This window comes from Esox lucius, chromosome 21 (assembly GCF_011004845.1).
Source record: "Esox lucius isolate fEsoLuc1 chromosome 21, fEsoLuc1.pri, whole genome shotgun sequence".
NCBI classification, from domain to species: Eukaryota; Metazoa; Chordata; class Actinopteri; order Esociformes; family Esocidae; genus Esox; species Esox lucius.
The window spans coordinates 23230566-23248779 of record NC_047589.1 but is presented as its reverse complement, the minus strand read 5'-3'; the positions used below and the strand labels follow the sequence as shown (position 1 = coordinate 23248779).

General features: G+C 41.0%; 2 protein-coding genes across 21 annotated transcripts in view; both read right to left on the bottom strand.

Annotated features, from left to right (window-relative positions):
• Positions 1 to 6375, bottom strand: part of unm_hu7910 (un-named hu7910) — a 38445-nt gene extending 32070 nt beyond the window's left edge. For 17 of the 19 annotated variants that reach the window (XM_010904578.5, XM_010904580.5, XM_020041815.3 and 14 more), the window contains exon 1: positions 6138 to 6375. In XM_010904578.5, coding sequence (XP_010902880.2) covers positions 6138 to 6177 — 40 coding nt within the window. In that variant the 5' untranslated portion in view covers positions 6178 to 6375. Of the gene's footprint in view, positions 1 to 1434; positions 1565 to 6137 lie in introns of those variants that run through there. The other 2 variants (XM_029116118.2, XM_029116109.2) reach the window with 2 other exon arrangements.
• Positions 6376 to 7790: 1415 nt separating this feature from the next.
• wdr48a (WD repeat domain 48a) lies at positions 7791 to 17308 on the bottom strand. 2 transcript variants are annotated; one of them, XM_010904576.5, is made up of 19 exons: positions 17160 to 17308; positions 15932 to 16072; positions 15457 to 15535; positions 14427 to 14509; positions 13798 to 13927; positions 13045 to 13133; positions 12596 to 12697; positions 12225 to 12449; positions 11902 to 11976; positions 11568 to 11670; positions 11167 to 11264; positions 10978 to 11085; positions 10427 to 10523; positions 10231 to 10323; positions 9770 to 9875; positions 9429 to 9516; positions 9225 to 9301; positions 8741 to 8933; positions 7791 to 8611 (listed from the first exon to the last, which is right to left on the bottom strand). In XM_010904576.5, exons 1-19 carry the CDS (start codon positions 17247 to 17249, stop codon positions 8516 to 8518), a joined length of 2073 nt encoding a protein of 690 aa, XP_010902878.1. In that variant the 5' UTR covers positions 17250 to 17308; the 3' UTR covers positions 7791 to 8515. The 2 variants fall into 2 exon arrangements, with proteins under 2 accessions (XP_010902878.1, XP_010902879.1); XM_010904577.5 differs by having other exon boundaries at positions 15457 to 15532; positions 17160 to 17307.
• Between the last annotated feature and the right edge of the window lie 906 nt (positions 17309 to 18214).

Here is an 18214-nt window from a genome sequence, read left to right as displayed (position 1 = left end):
TTGTGATTAACTACAGGCTGTAAAGGAAGTTCAGAAGTATTCCAGTAGAACACATCACCATCCCTACTATAACATAGTTCACAAGTATTCCAGTAGAACACACCACCATCCCTACTATAACATAGTTCACAAGTATTCCAGTAGAACACACCACCATCCCTACTATAACAGTTCACAAGTATTCCAGTAGAACACACCACCATCCCTACTATAACAGTTCACAAGTATTCCTGTAGAACACACCACTATCCCTACTATAACATAGTTCACAAGTATTCCTGTAGAACACACCACCATCCCTACTATAACAGTTCACAAGTATTCCAGTAGAACACACCACCATCCCTACTATAACATAGTTCACAAGTATTCCTGTAGAACACACCACCATCCCTACTATAACATAGTTCACAAGTATTCCTGTAGAACACACCACCATCCCTACTATAACATAGTTCACAAGTATTCCTGTAGAACACACCACCATCCCTACTATAACAGTTCACAAGTATTCCTGTAGAACACACCACCATCCCTACTATAACATAGCTTGTAACCACAGGAATACTTTTGCACTAACAACTATAATCAGGGCCGTCTCCAGGAGTCCTGGGCCCCCTCACTTATAGGCTACATTGACATTATTACGATCAGTGAGCCCTGCCAAGCCATGGGCCCTGTGAATCATACCCACATTTCCCCATATTAGCTATGGACCTGACTATAATACTCTGGCCCAGTGGTGTCAAACATATGGAGGTGGACTACATCAACATAAATTCTACATAACATAACTGTCTACAATAAAAAAAAAAATTATCAGATCAAGGACAAAATGTATTTCGTTGTTAGTGTCACACTGGTTAATAAACACCTAGATGAATGGCAGATGGTCAGGATCCATTGACAATACTATGGACAGAGGACTATTTTTGCAAATGTTGACTGTGAGAAATTCAATGTACCCCAACCCCCCCTAACCCCAAACCTTGAGGCCCATGGGGGCAAACTTAGTTACAAACCCTTGCACATGAACAAAAACCTAGCCTAAATGTCTTTCGGAGAGCTATCCGAGGCTTGACAAATCAGGTTCTTTAATATGTTCAGTCTGATAGCCTAAATAGCACAATCAACAGCAAAAAAACTAAATAGCTACAAAGCTACCCATTTCCTAAAAAAGGTTGCTCGCCAAGGTTGTTCTGTCGAAAATCTTTCAACATCAGACCTGGGTGAGAACAAAACTGTGCTCTTGCAGAAATGACAACACAATCTCTGATTCTAGTCTATCCCTTACTAGTTTAATGGCCCCATACTGTTGTGTAGAATTTCACAATTCGGGATAAAGCTGTCAAGCAGGACCCTTAGCTTATCATGTACATATTTCCATCACCCTACCTAGGGTTACTTCAGCAAATATGGCCTCTCCACACATACCTTCTTTCATCACGGCTTCCTCCATCCGGGCGGATAAAGTGGGACCAATAATGAGAGAACACCTAAAATTTTCAGACAAAAATCACCCTCTGCCTGAGTCAGCTGTGGTGTGCTTTGGCAACTTGGTCAGCTAGAACTTGATATGGACCAGAGTGGCCATGGGGTCTATTTTTAGAGCTGTCAAACCAATATGGGGAGGGTAGGCTGTTTGTGTGCGTGTGTGTGTGTGTGTGTGTTAAAGACAAAGTCCTTTGCCTTGGTCGATAGGAAAGAACAGCGACTGTGCAGAACCTGGTGTGCAGACAGAAGTGCAGCAGGGTAAGCACTGTTCCAAACACAACCAATGTAACAACATAACCATGGAGGCCTGTTAAAAGGTCAACCATCTTTAGAGATAAACTGCTGAAGAGCATGAATTACATGAATTGAAGCACATTGAACCACAATATGTATACATTGCTGTTAAAAAAGGCTGCTACTAATGACACATCCAGACTATAATGTGTGGAAATGTTTATATTGGCTAACAAATATCCAATTATCTCACCCCCTCTAACAATAACATAAAACACCTTGCATAAGGGCTCTTCTGATTTTTGCTTTTATGTAGTAGTTTCTACACTCCCAGCACGGAATCAGCCCATAATTTAGAAATACAGGATGAACCAGAAGTGTTTTAGCCATACTCTATAGATTACAGACAATGGTTTATGTTGTTGTTTTATTACTCTATTTTTAGCCTACATCATCTAAATATATCATAAAAATGATCTGCAATAATATTTTGGTCAGAGCAAATTGCACATTAAAACCACACATCCTATAAACCATTGACCCAGTAAGAGGTATGCCAGGATGATGTGTTTTGATGTCATAAATGGGGAAACACCAGTGACAGGACATTGCGGGAAAGAATTTCACTATACACATCTACAATTTTCTTGATATTAAGGTTTAAGTAACCCACTAAACAACCAGAATAAGTGTCTTTATATTCTGAAATATTCCTGTAAAAGGAAGTTTTATTTTTACTCAGAATATATCAATATACCATAACTCATGTCCAGAAGGGCAAGCCTTTGTCATGGTACTGACTGTTCTACTTTCTTTTGCCTGGAAACAGACAAAAGGCAGTAAAGGGCAGAAATCCAGTTTTGTATTACTTAATGTGCACTCCGGTCACAGGATGATCCATCTGAAATCTCTTCACAGCTGAAAACTCCAACCTTGCAAACAAATAATTTGTTTTGAAGACAACAGAAGTGACATCAGATTCTAACCAATCAAAAGAGAGAAGGAAGGGCATCCCCCAAACCAAGCAACCTGCTGCATTCCTGAAACCAAATTTATGAGAATTTGTCATTAGTGGCCTTGTGTAAACAACAGAGTTTAAAAAAATAAGAAATTTTTTTAATCGATATTTTGGAAGGAGCTTGGCAAATGCACCAGGGCAATCATGGGATTGTTTGACTAGAGTGCATCCTTAAATTATAGGATTTTTAGAGACACCTTTTGGGAGGAAGTGCCATGGATGCACCGTGTTCATCCGCAACATTCGGTCACAGTTTATCATGGTACAGAAGCGGTCAGTGCAACATGAAACCTCATATCTCAGCAGTCACATATTTGTAATATCATGACCGTGTCTAAAGCTACAGGCTAATCGTATTTTGTGTTTAACTTATTTTAATCCACCATAATAGGTGAGGGAATCCTAGCACCAATGAGATGGGGTCTAAAGGTGGTTCACAATGCCTTGGCAGTTGGCAACGACAACTGGATCCTACCCTGTGTAGATTTAGTGTGTGTTTCTGCAATTCCAGCACACGCAACCTTTTGAGTTCACATCATGGCAAACAGGGCCAAGTACTAGCTGGCTATACACCTTCCCATCAGATATTACAATCAAAGTGCATGTTTACTTTTTATGACGACTTTGCATGCACTGCGTGTCAGACAACCGCCCAAGTCAACAATTAAAATCCATGGATTACAATAAGAAAATTTAGCCTTCAACCAATTACAAGGGACTGTAGCCTTCAACCTATCCCTGGATGCGACTGTAGCCACAACACAAGGAGCCAAGCCTCAAACCATCTAATCTACGAGCACACCACAGATAGCAAGCTGAAGTTGCTTGGTTCCCTTCGGGGCCCTCCATTTGGATCAGAACAGAAACAAGTGGTAGCTCAGACCTAGTGTGCTAATGCTCAGTTTTTAAGTCCCGCATGGCATGGTGAGAATCTGACCCACTAGTGCGGCAAACCGCCTGAGAGTTGCCGGACCACAGAAGTGGCTCTGAGTGGGATGTCTTGCTTCTACAACCTTACTTCACTTTCTCCCCGATGTTAGCCAGTGACTGCAAAGGTGATCTATTATATTAACCAGCCATTCAAGCACTGGTGCCGCCAAGGGGTGGCCAGGGGTGGCCACGGCAACCCTGATACAATCACTAGTCCCCCCACTGGCCCCCCCCTTGCGGGTCGCATATGCATAACATGCTTCTATCTGATATTTTACATTAGGTACTATTCGTTTAAAAGTGCATTAAGTAGGATTTTTTCATAGAAAAATGTGGCAGGTAGCGACAATGCAGCTAAACCTGTTCCAACCACTCTTTAGCCAATCGCCATTGGCGAGATGGGGCTTGGCTCCGTTTGTAAAACCTGCCTGCGATAAGGAGCTAAGAAAACGTTTTTCAGACAGATGCAACAACGACAGCTAGATATGACAACAAAATAACAATTCCTCTGTTGCTTACAACAGTGTAAACATCGAAAATGGTCAAGCAAAGAAAGAAAGATTTCAGAGAGTAGAGCGATTCATAAAAAGAGCTGAATTAAGCAAGGGCGAAAACAAGAATAAACACTGGTTCAGCAGCATTTCAGTTCAACTCTGATTTCTCAATTTTTCTTCCAGACAGGTAAATTGATTTATTCACATTATTACAGTATGTAGAAATTGTTTAGCTTTGTATTTTAATAGCTAACTAGCCTATAGGTAGCTACCAGTGCTGCTAAGCTAACACTAGCTTGGCTAGTTACCCAATGAAAAAGGAGAAGTTGGACATTGGATTAGCGCTTTCTACAGGGAAAAAGATTTTTGCTTTATTTTACAGGTTGTTTAGCTTGATTTTGTGTTACACTAGCCAGATGTAGCATCCAGAACCAATAAGCTACATTTGACTTGGCTACAGTTATGTAACTGACTAGTCTAACATTCGTCTAAAGAAACATAGCTAACGTTTTTTTACCCGTGTTGTTGCCATTGCATTTAGCTGGTTCTATTAATTTTCGGTTTGCTGTGTCAAAGAATGTGCATTCATGTGATTAGGAAAGACAGCCCGCTGTAAATCAAACTCAGGCGGGGGGAGTAGAGGGAAGAATTGTTTTTAGAATGTTACCCAGGGCAGCTTTAAATCAATAATGTATATTCTTCATAATAATTAATGTGAAAGAAAATAAATGCATAGCCAGACTGGCCTTACTTTGTCTCATCTTCTGTCTGGCAATCTGTCCAGCCCGGCTATGCATTTCTTTCACATTGACTATTATAAAAAATATGCATTATTGATTATGATTTTTAATTGCCTAACATATATACATATATATACAGATACATAACACATTGAAACAGGATTGTTGTGGAACTCAAAATGTTAGCTGTACCATATTATTCTATGCATATCAGATCATTTGTAACTAACTGTAAAATAAGTAACTTTATAAGTATATCAGTATGTGATTGCTTAACTCTCATACTGTTATTGTTTTTAAGCAGCCTATGTAATACAACAGTGTAATAGAATTCCTGAAATGTTGTTATAGCTTTTGGTTTTGGTGTGCCACCCCAAGGTTTTCAGTGACCCAATCTGGCCACCCCTTTGGAAAATTTCTGGTAGCGCCGCTGCATTTAATGTCTTCTCTGCAAATTTCTGGTGAATGTGATACACTTAGTGCGTCTAGCTATATAGCTAGACGTACCTAAAACATCCCCATCTACTGGTAGCGTTTGTCCAGTTTCAGTTAAAAAAAATCCCATTGCAATAAACCAAAAAAAAACGTCATTAATATATTTATGAAAAATGTATGAATATATAACAAAAATAAACAAAATTAAGGCCATTTTATGCTTATTTTGTCAGATTTGCAATCTAATAAATATGTCATATTTAGTTCATCCAGATCCGCCAAAAAGGTAAACACTATTTGGCGTGAGTAAATGGCTGCCTATTAGACTTAACGTATAGATGCTTTAATGTGTTAAACATGTTGTAAAACTCTTAATTCCACAAAAACAGATTTGGCTGGCCAAGGATGAATGACATGGTGTATTTCATATGAGTGAAAACCTCCGAGTACTGTCAGATGTGGGTCAACATAACATCATTCCACGTCGTTTTAGAAGAGAAACACGAAGTCTAAACAAACCAAATCGGACAAATAGATACGAACATAAACTCCTTAATAAACATAGTAGATAACGCGTTAAGCATGGACAAAAGTAGTAGCAGCGGGCTACATTGTATCAGTAACTGTTACTCGTTGTTACATCGTTGGGTTCCAAAATAGACGCTGCACAATAATTGGCTCGTGGAAATAAAAATGCTGGAAATTACTTTATTTGTGTTGATGCAGTTGCACACTTCATAAATACATATTTAGTTAGCTAGTTAGCTAGTTAGCATAGGGAAAGGTACCCACCTTTTTTGGCTTGGTTTCTGGAATTCTTCCTGGGAGCCATCGTAAGTACACGGATGATGATAGTTAAAGGGCTAACACGTTCAAATATTCTTTCTGATACCTCCTTGGTATTGAAAGCTTCCTATTGTATAATATTCCACAAAAAACCCACAAAGATCATGTCATCATCATGGATACGGTCAAGCTGAAGTCCATGCAACCAGTTTACTATTGAGTGATCTCAAATTCCGCCAGTACACGGCAGGGAATTAAGAAATGGGCGGAGTTTTTTAGCGATTTCGTTCAGTTGTGATTCATCGGTTTGGACCATTACACTTTCAGAGCGTCCATCGAATCCGCCCTTATGCTTTTGATAACAGCAAAAACGTGGCAAAATGGAAAAGCGTACTCATTGTCTATCGCAAGATCTTACTACATAGAATCTCCTCCTACAACATTTAAATGGGTTTAGGTGTCGGCTGATTTTAAAGAAAAGAGGAATTCCCGAGTCATTCACAAAGAGTCATTCGGGAACTGCAAGGGAAAGACGGGACTGCTGCATGGCTTCATTGTGGTCCCGGTTGGTGGTGCTGTAAACTGCGAGTATTTTCATTGGGGTCAGATTATGCATGCTTTATCAAGAGATACATCTGGCGAGTGAGAAAGAGTGTCGCCCCAGAAAAACTACACCGCACATGTAAGAACTAATATGTCAAGTTACAATTCACATGCAACCTGCAGCACATAACCAGATGACAGCGCTTTGGATTAGTATATTCCACCTGGGGTCAGTAGAGGGTGGTAAAGAACCACTTCGATTAAGCATTTACCACAAAATATAGAATTAAGGGTGGGTGGGGGGGTCATGACCTCCCCAATATTACAGACAGGTTAGTGTGACCCCCTGGAAAAGAGCGAAAATCCTGGGATCCATTGACCCTGAGCCCCCAAATTACAATACAAACATACGCAGTTGCTTGCATGTCATTAAAATCAAGACACTAATGAATTAAATGTTGTTTTGAAAGCATATCATTATTGTCTAGCATACAATATTTAATGAAAATATTCAACAAGCAGACAAACTGATTAGGATTTTATTTTCCAACTAAAACCAAGTATTTATTATAATACAGTTGCGCTAACATTGCAATTCACATTGTTGGAGTGTTCAAATCAAATTATAGAGCAAAGTATTTTTTTGCATAAACAATTGTTTTGTGATTCTCTCCACTTTCCTCAAGAATATCTCCCCATTGACTTTGTCAATGTCATAGGCCGATTTAGCAGCAGACTGTCAAAGATAATCCCAAACAAAACAATTTGAGCTTTTTTCAAAAACAGTACAATACAGTATATCAAGGTCCTGATTCCCTGGGTGAGAGCCTTAAATCCCACATACTCATTGTTTCTTGACAGTTGTGTGGTTCCTTTTCTTTTCTTTTGTTCTACATGAGAAAGCACCCTTTTGAAAAGAAAATAGGTTTTGCTAAAAAAAAACTAATTAATATGTTCCAGATGATCAGATGTACAATATATGCCAAGTTGCCTACAAAATAATTACAGTCTATTTACAAAAGAAAAGGTAGTGTCAGTAATTTAATATCAGCTAAAGAGCAATAGTTAGGGGTGTGTCCATGTACTGTATATGTCCATTCGATGAGTGAAAACAAATTCACTCAGCAGCCTTCAATACTGACCTCAGACAGGTGCGAAGCTAACATGACTGAGGGAGATCACACATGCAACTGAGGCATCTTCATGTCCTTACATTCTTGTCAAGTCCTTGGTTATTTTGAATGGTAGCCTGACTATCCAGAAAATCTTAATGAGCCATTCGCTAAAAATGGATTATAGGAAGAAAGGTGGTTGGAAAACAAGAATGTTTCAGGAATGTTTGGGCGGGAATACAGAAAGAAACCTACTATTCACATCCACAATATGCGAACACCCAAGCAGATCTACTCAAGATAACTGCCAAGCCCTCTCTCTCACTAAAGACAGACATGGCAATAAAACTATTATTTTTAAGAAATAAAGTAGGCAAAGAATAAAAATAAATGAATTTCTTTTTTGTAAACGCCCTGGAAATTCAATCATTCACTCTACACAGCAACAATTGTTTCCTGCCCTCCTCTTCGTGTGTTCTCATGCCTCTACCGCTTACATGGCTGATTGGAGAACAGCTATTTGTGTGTGAGAAGCTCCAGCTACGGAGGTGTCGTGACCCCTTAGAAGCTTGTACAAGGAGATGTGGAGCACTGGTTGTTGTCACTAACACATGGATCTGGTGGGACGGGTTTGAACAGTCCAGGTTTGGCGCCAGAGGGAAAATACAGGAGAAAGGAATGGAGCACAGGCTAGCGGAGGAAGAGGCTTCTATGCCGATACCAGTGACCTCACGTTGACCTCTGCCGGTAGTGAAGTGTGAGGTCTCCGCCACTCTTCCAGATAAAATGCTTTACTGTCCGCAGGTCCATGTTGGGATCTAATACCTACAGAGAATGAGAAGCCATTGTGGGAACATATTAAAACAAGAAGTAACACAGGCAGCACATACGGTAGGGACCTTACTGCATAAGCTTTAATGTGCCTGGTTATGACAGCACATAGGGGCCTTGTACCTGATCCTGACAAAGCAGCTCAATCTTCTCTTCAGCCAGCACGGCCATGTCCTCGTCCTCCTTCTGCTCGCTGGGCTTGTCGTTGTTCCCAGAGGCCCCTGTTTGTGACTCGTTGTCCAGGTTGATGATCTTCTCATACACATGCTCCATCACCTTCCTCACCTGCAGCATGTCACTGGCCGACAAACGGTCCCTGCGGAGGAACGGCAATGTTGACTTAACCACCGCAAGCTTAGAACACTGGACAGTGAACACTGGACTAGCCACTGAAATTCAACACTGCTGTTGTTTGCTCCTTGGGGTTTAAGGCCGGTGTCTCTGTAAAGCACTTTGTGACAACTGCTGTTGTAAAAAGCGCTTTATAAATACATTTTGATTGATTGATTGATAATCACAGTGAATCATTTGTGAAATCAGATTCAAAATACATCAGCTGAGGGAACCCTAAAGGTGTTGGAATTATGTGGCAACACGTTGCACTTACTTCTTTAACGTCTTGGCCCCAGAGGAAGAATGAGGCTGGAGGTAGAATGGGATTTTGTTGAACTTGGGCATGTTCTTCTGAAAGACAAAAGAAAACGGAGAATCTTAAAACATGATTCTCATTGTGCCAACATCCCACAACTGGCTCGTATCCAGTTGGAACTTCACATTCATCGTTGGTAAATATGAAAGGAGGAGAGCTCACGTCCACAGTGATGTCAATCACCCACTGTGGCACGGTCTCATTGAGCAGCATGGACTCAGTCTCACCACCCGAGTCACGACACAACAACCTAGAAGAGAGAGACTTCATTAAGTGTGCTTGGTGGGCCAGGTTGGGTTTACACATTAAAGGACTACAACACTGGTTTTATTGCACCAGGATTTCAACTGAGTGCTAACTTATGTTTTTGAACAAATACAATTTGAACCCATGTCTTAACTATTAGTTCATTTACCAACGACTTCAATAGCGACTCGGGCAGCATGCGGTCATATTTCACACAGTGCTAGATTGTGATACATGGGAGTAGTAGTGTGTTCTACCTGAACAAGGTCCTTCCCCCTGCCTCTCCGAAGATGACCGGAGTGTGAGGGGGCACCTGAAAGTAACCGTTCCCTTTCTGTATCCTGCTCTCATGCTCGCCATTCACTACAGACAGACAGGCAGACACACACAATCACTGCATTGGTCTTAATAATGCTAGACCCACAAAATCAGCTGCTATTCCTTCCTGGGGTCCACACAAAATATCCAACATTTATCAACAGACACACAGAGCAAAGACAGGATTACATTTCATAAAAATCCATTACAATATTGCCCTACTGAGGCAGTTACTGAGGCAGTTGTGTCAGAGGAGGGTTTAAGATGGACCTGGACTCTTGGCCTTTTGCAAACAAGCGCAGTGACGTTGATGACACAAAATACCCCTCCCAGTCAAAATACCCCTCCCAGTCAAAATACCCCTCCCCTCCCGCCTGTGTGTCTGTGTGTAGGAGGTCACCATGGTTCATCTCGGTGTCTTCGTCCATGGGGTTGATGTGAGTCCTGGGCCAGCACTCCAGCAAGGCCTGTAGCAGCAGTCCTCCCAGGTTCACTGGAAGAAAACCACTCTATATGAACACTACCACACATGTATTACCAAACCGGGGGGGTAAAAAAGAAATATATATATTAAAAAAAGAATAAATGAAACTCACATTTGGGGTCTGACCCATCAGGACTGGAGAAGCCAGCGTCCTTGGCCGACACCCACGCAGCAAAGCAGTCGCTCTCATCCAGCGTGATGGTCAACATCTACCCAGCAGAATACAGTGGTCTGCTTTACTAAACGTGGATCCCATATTAGAGGGCTTCGTCGCACACACAAAGGTTTATCGAGGCCTAGCTGTATCTGTGCTTTCCAACACCTACGGGATCTATCACTTCCTCTGTGAAATCAATCATTTCGAATACAGTCGGAATTTCAACGAGGCACTACCTAAATACAGGTATATAAAAGAGTACAAGGAATGACATTCTCGTCCAGAAATGCAAAGCCTAATGTTTGGGACAAAACGTGATTGAATAACTACCTGTTTATTTTCAAGCATGGTGGTGGTTGTGTCATGGTTCAGCAGGTAATTACAATTAGACTTTGTAACACAACAAAATTGGAAAAAGTCCCCCACTTTATGCATATCATCAAATCCTTGTTCCATCTACTGGCATGGCTGTCCAAAGCAAACAATGTTACAGAGGATAATCTTACCCCAGTTTTTAGGTCCACAGAGAACCAGTTGGGCACATAGACCATTTTAAACCTTTTTTTTATCTCTTCGTCAAACTCCATCTTTCCCAGGTCTTCTCCTTTACATGCCTGCATGGGAACACTTGGTACTAAGTCACACAAAATATCAAACAATGGCACAATTAAGCAGCACAGGCAATGGACACGCACCTTTAAAACGTCCCAATATGCAACGTTGTTGTTGGTGTCCTTAGTTAGAATGTGTCTCTTGTCATTTAGAATGTGGCACTGAACAATGCTGGCTCCCCCTAGTGGACAGAAATACACACAACACTAATTTAGGCCAGCACGTGCCTATTCTATGAGTCATTTAGCAGATGCCCTTACCGAGGGCAAATTACAGGAGCAATTAAGGATAACTGCCTTGCTCAATGACCCTTCGTTCTTGGCCCAACACTCCAACCAGCAGGCTATTAGCCCCCCTATACATTCCAGTATTTGTGAATACGTTATTTAAAAATGAAATCCAACAGACTTTTTAATTTATAATAAAATCAACAGGACACTTATTTGTTACTATCAATATTTTGTGCGAGCAGACGTGTTTGTACCTTTAACCACCTGCTCAGGCTGTGTGCAGAGAGGCGTCAGGGGAGTGGTGGAGTCGTTGTCGTAATCGCCAGACGCACGGACATTATAAACGCCCTTCAGAGACTGCCATGAATCACAGAGAGAAACACAACCAACGAATGAAGACGGCATTCAAAGAAGACAGAGCCAGAGCTCTCAGAAGAGACTGAGGTTTCCTTAGGAGGGACACGCAGCGTACAAGGATTCTTTGTTTCTGCTACCACAGCCTTGTGTTGAATATAATTCCACCCCACGTAATATCATCACCTTGTTCAAAACCTGTTTCATTTGTTTCACTCCAAGTGTGCTTCTTACCCATTTGTTGACGGTGGACTTAGTGGTGGAGACCCAGAGGGCCGTGGGGGGGTCAGCCGTGCGGTCCAGCTCCATCTCAATTAGGGGAGACAATTAGGAGCTTTCACTAACGGTCACACCAGCCTACTTTCTTTGATACATATACAGTACGACAGCCTTAAAACACATTTACGCTAATGTTATACAGTAAAATTACAGCTGGACCCCATACAGTCCAATTAAATACCTAGGTCTAAATCAGCATCTACAACATATAACCCCTGTAAGTACATTTCCCAGCATGCCCTATGCTCAAAGCCTATGAGTAAGGCCACCACTCTCACCTTGAGGACAGGGGCCTTCTCCTCACAGATGAGCACGCGGATGTCTGGGTTCCTCAGGTCCGTGCAGTAGATCTTGCGGTCGCGGCCGCCAGAGTAGACGTGTGTAAACGCCTCGTTGACCTGCAGGGCCCACACGCCCTCATCGTGTACCCTGTAGGTGGCGATGCAGCGCTGCTGCCCCAGCGACCACAGTCGTATTGTCCCATCTGAGCTGCCAGAGAGACACTGGGAGGAGTTCGGGTGGAAATAATGTAAGATTGCGGAATTCCCCGGACATTTGTTTAGAAAATTCCATGTTGGAGACTTCCCTCACAGCTTATTCCCTGCTCTCTCCAATAAAGATCTGAAATGAATAAGGTGAGATTCGTTACCTGAGTGCCGTCCCTGTTTAGCAGTAACGACTTGACGTTGTCTGTGTGACCTTTCAACTTCATCAGTTTGGCACAGGTTCGAGGATCCCAAACTCTCAACACCTTTAAAAGGCGGCACATAAAAATAAGGCAATTAAAAATGTTGTTGGCGCACCACTACACCCCCAGAGGTCAACATTTTTGCTGGTGGTAAACTTTGAACTTACACCCACATTTGACTATAGACGGTGGCGAAATAAACCACATTCTGTTGGCAAGGATTATACCAATAAAAACATTAACAAAAGTAGGCAAAGGTAAAAATGTCTTCCCTGCAAAACTACAAATATATTTGCCATCTCTATGCACCCAAGTTTGGAGAAAACCAGGAGTGTGTGTGAGTAACAGGAACGATTCTTAATTCCTCCTCATAAAAAAACAAACAAACAAACACACAAATGTAAACAGACCTTTTCCGTGGACCCTGACACAATGACAGTACCCATCTGGTTCATAGCCAGACTGTAGATGGAGTCTTTGTTCCCACTCAGCGACGAGGCTGGGAGGGGACAGTTGAATATTTACCACAACACTCACAAAAGTTCCACAGAACAGAAAAGATATCCACATCCATCATTCAAAAAGTGCTGAGGAAAACCATATATAAATTCCAAATTCTTGCCAATAAAAAAAACAATATTAAAGATTTTTTTTTATGTTGGTGTGAAGGTTTAATGTTACATTAAATGAGTGAAAGTAAAATTTCTAATATATAAATGGGTGAGGAAATGTATTAATACTTTACAGACTAATTTCAACTCTAAGATGTATTACTATAATCTGAAATTAATTTCCTTAAATATCAGCAGCTTGTGTGGTTTGCTTTAATGGGTTGCATACCCAAGGCATACAGACAGCAAAAGATTTCTAAAAAGACTAGTAAAATTAAACTTTCTGGGTCACATTGATCTAACAAACCGATCTACATTTCCAAGTAGTACAGTGAACATTCAAAATACTCCAAATAAGTCCAAGGAGTGCCTATGACATGGTAACTAGGTCCAGTTCAATAGGACATGCAACAGAATATTTGTACATTTTGCAAGTGGTAACCTAAATCAGTGTTTATTTTTGGATAAGAGCAATGAGTCCTTCCCCTTTTCTATTCCTTTTATTCTATTTTGGGCCGAATGAACAGGACCTAAATGAGAGGGCATACTCACTGGTGACAGTGTTGTTGGAGGCTGTCAGTGCTGTTAGTGTGTTGACATCCCATAGGAAAATCTGTCTGTCCAGTCCTGCTGAGGCCACCAACTCCTTGTCCTTGGCATAGGCTAAAGCTTTGACATAGTCCTGAGGACAAAAGCATTGTAGGTTAAGGGGTCACAGACAAAAATATGAAATCATGTCTCAGGGTTCCTGATGGAGGTTTTAATTTTGCTTTGGACTATCTGAGTATTCATTTGTTTAGATGTATTCACATTAGTTTTGAAAGAAGTAGCAACTACTTTTATAACATTCAGTGTTTCCCCTAGGAATTGATGAAGAAACTGTGGCAAAGGAAACATTTGTCTAATAGCAGTAGTGGGCATGGCCAATTTGTCAGTCCATAACATTAGAACCCCACAAAATGTTTAAGCTAATTTTCAGTAGCACAGATACACTCTGTTTTTTGTTGTTCCACTCAAGCTGAAATATTAAGTAAACAATTAATGTTGTATAGTAACTTTCACATGCAAGGAAAATGTATGAACTGAACTTCTGCGTACATTCATATAGTTAGGATTTGTTCTTTGCAGTGACACTTAAATGGTATAGTAAGTGGTGAAAGATCCTTATACAATATGATTACCTTATGGGTTCGCAATGTAGACATGCAGAATCCCTTATGAGCATTCCAGACTTTCACTGTGGTGTCTGAGGAAGCAGATATCACTAGAATACAAAAAACGATTAATCTGACACTGGTTCAACAGGAAAAGGCAATAAGGTATTAAAGATTTCTCTTTCCTTCTGAAAATATACAAAAGCGAATATCCAGAATTTAGAGATGACCCAATTTAGTTTACAGGGCGATAGGCGGTTGGTAGGCCAAGATTCTTTCATGGCACAAGAATCACCAGCCTCATTCACATGTTTCAGTATTAACCATTGCGTTTCTGAAAATGCAGGTGTATGCTAGGACTATTAACCAGGACATACATTTTCAAGTACCACATTACATTTTAATAGACTAGCTGCAATTGCCTGAAATGTCTCATCCATCCTCTAAACCACAAGCTCTCTCTCTTTGCAGCAGTGCTAGAACCGGGTTTGTGGTGTAATTTTGCCCAACAAGCTCATTAAATTTAAGTACATTAAAATCTGATGTTTATCAAGTGAAGTGGAGATAATTGTTGAATTCTGATGCAATCGACTATTAGTGACATGTTCAGTTGATACAATGTAATGTAATTTGTGAAACAACTGGTGCGCTGTGCACATTAACAGCAAATATTACAGAAACAAGACAATTCCCTTTACACTGGCATAGGGTAAAGAAAAGTAGGGTAACATTTTTGGCATTCTAGATGACTTTTTGAGGGCCTGTGTTTTCATAAGGCAGATTTTGAAAGACCCATGACATTTTACTAAAAACGTACAGGGTGTGACTATGGAAAAATATGATTTAAAATGTTTACCAATAGGTCAAACTGTCAAAACAACAGTTAAGACTTTGTCAACCCAATATAGGAGCAGCCTTACCATTCTCATAGTTTTACTCATTCGCACGAAGGAAAAGTTGAACATGTTTTCATAGAACCATGCTTTCCTTTGGGAGGGCTCTGTCGTCCCACCCCCCCCCCCCACAACCCATCATTAACAACATCACAGTGACTCACATGTTTTCCCATTGCAACAGAGGACAATGTCATTGACCCAGTCAGTATGGTGTTCCATTGATGCAATGTAGGGGTCCTGCTGCAATAAAGAAGAGTTCTGCTGCAATATTAGTGGGATTACGCAGGAATTCTATGACAAACCATTACAATCACAGCGCAAAATAAGTAAATATCTTTCGGTTTGATTATGACTGACCACAGGCCTTTTTCTGTCTATGCTTCTGAACAACCGCTCCTTCTCAATTCACCTGGTCACTAACACCTTGAAAAACTCCCTCTTCAACAATATCTCAAAACACACCGAGGAAGGGACAACGGTCTGTGGTGAGACCACGGACGGTTTAGAAGAAGAGAGATCGGACGAAAGACAATTGAGACGGAGCCATCAACATCCATAACGTTGACCTTGGCCGAAAACGGATGAGGACGTGGCGGCATCGACCCAGATTATGTGAGCAGGAGCAGGACGCGTTACCTTGTGCTGGTTGACACTCCATATCCTAATGATGGAGTCTCGGCCGGCAGTGAAGAGGCGGTTCAAGGCCGGGTCGAGCTGCAGGGCGTTCACTCCATTGCGGTTATACTTCTCCACCTCGTCCCTAATCACGTAGGACACCTGCAAGAGGGAATCAGACGACAGCAATTTGCAGCCAGGAAACAATAACATGAAGACGGACTGGGGTCGTTTGGCTGAATCCTTGACATTGACGCCGCCCTGTACCCCTGTAATAAACGTGTAAGCACTCGTGTTTGTACTGTTCCAGAAATACATTTTTAAAAAAGGGTCAGCAATGGCTTGTAAACACTTGCAATGCGTATAGGTCAAGGAAACATGTTGAAATGGATTAGGGAACTTAAATGGATGATGGTATGGGAAGGTCGGGTGAGGCAACTGGCAGTTATCAGAAGCCCAACAGTTTAGCCAAAATATCCATCCATGGATGAATACTAGATTACTCATGAAAAACATACATAGCCTGATGACATTCTGTAGTGCTTGGTTTCACTGCACTATTAAGATCCCACTGTCTGAAATGCATATTATATAGGAAATTCTAAGCAAATTCCTTTTTCATGTAGATGCCTACATTCAATAAGTACATTCATGACGGTATTCAATTGATACATGTTGAATGCGTGGGGAAAGTATTTGTGTTATCACAGCTGCTAGAATTGCATATATGGGTGATAACTTGACGACATCGGACTAAGAAGGATCAACACCTCACGGAAATATCCGACGAAAATTGCTGCAACATCTAGATGGTTGAATACCAGACATATAGCTATCTACAGTACACTAACCGTCTAGAGGACTCGGTTTTCTTAACAGCCAGCTCGTGACGTGAAAGTTGTCAACAGGGGTGTGGATGTCACCATCTCTAGCCGCAATAACAATAATCCTACGTACACGTTGAAACAGCTTGACAACACATTAAACACGAAAACGGAGTATTATGCAGCCGGAGAGAGAACATACTGAGAACAGTAAGCAAGCCGGTAAGCTAGTTAGCTCTCTGCTTGCGGTGCCAGACTGGGAAGAGAGGAGAGACTGGCTGCACTTGCCCAGCACACGCAGAGTTCAAAGACATCCATGGATAAGCACCCGAAATGTACATTTACGCAGAAATGTATCGTGTCAGAATGAAACTTTAAAAACACTTAATCTGCATGTAACTGCATGACAAGGTGGATACATGTACCTGTACTTTTCTCCGCCCAGCAGCATTTTGTCTATGATGAGCCGCCATCTTACATGTTGACAGCTTGACGTCAGTTCCACACGGTTCCATAAAGCGCAAAAGTGGACACTTCCGGAAAGGAAGGGCCAAGACCTCGATACCCCGCCTACAAAATATGCGTTGTTATTATAATAACTACTGTTATTATACCTACTTCTGTTATGTACATGTATACTTTTCCCGACAATCATACTTGCACTGGGAAATCTCACACCTTCCTTGAAACCTGAACATTATGACCGGGACGCAGTCATTACTTTTTTTTTCTCAATTCTCAGTTATATTGAAAGCATCACCATACAGCTTTCTATATTATTAGGCTATTGTTGCCATGATTGTACATGTTTTACATTAAAGTTCCACATTTTCTTAAAAGCACCATACCCTTTTTCTCAACTGAATTTATTCAATACAAGTTTCACTTTTTTTTTACTGAAATAAATCAACTTTTTGATGATATTCTAATTTTATGACCAGCACCTGTACTTTTCATGTTCATACTTTCAGTCATACATTTCTAAAAAAATTTTTTTTGTATTGGTCTTAAGTAATATTCAAATTTTCTGAGATACTGAATTTGGGATTTTCATTAGTTGTCAGTTATAATCATCACAATTAATAGAAATAAACATTTGAAATATATCAGTCTGTGTGTAATCAATGAATACAAGTTTCACATTTTGAATGTAATTACTGAAATAAATCAACTTTTTTATGATATTCTAATTTTATGACCAGCACCTGTATGAGCATGTACAGCACTCAATACTTAGTTGGGGCTCCTTTTGCCTGAATTACTGCAGCAATGTGGCGTGGCATGGAGTCGATCAGTCTGTGGCACTGCTCAGGTGTTATGAGAGCCCAGGTTGCTGTGATAGTGGCCTTCAGCTCTTCTGCATTGTTGGGTCTGGTGTATCGCATCTTCCTCTTCACAATACCCCATAGATTTTCTTTAGGGTTAAGGTCAGGTGAGTTTGCTGGCCAATTAAAAACAGGGATACCATGGTCCTTAAACC

Excerpts from the sequence above, each read along its gene's own strand:
- wdr48a (XM_010904576.5), bottom strand. The coding sequence starts at position 17,249 with ATGGAACCGTGTGGAACTGACGTCAAGCTGTCAACATGTAAGATGGCG. Across the intron at positions 15,536-15,931 it reads GGAGTGTCAACCAGCACAAG|CAGGACCCCTACATTGCATC; the intron begins GTAACGCGTCCT and ends TCTTTATTGCAG. Across the intron at positions 9,517-9,769 it reads GGGGGAAGGACCTTGTTCAG|GTTGTTGTGTCGTGACTCGG; the intron begins GTAGAACACACT and ends TCTCTCTTCTAG.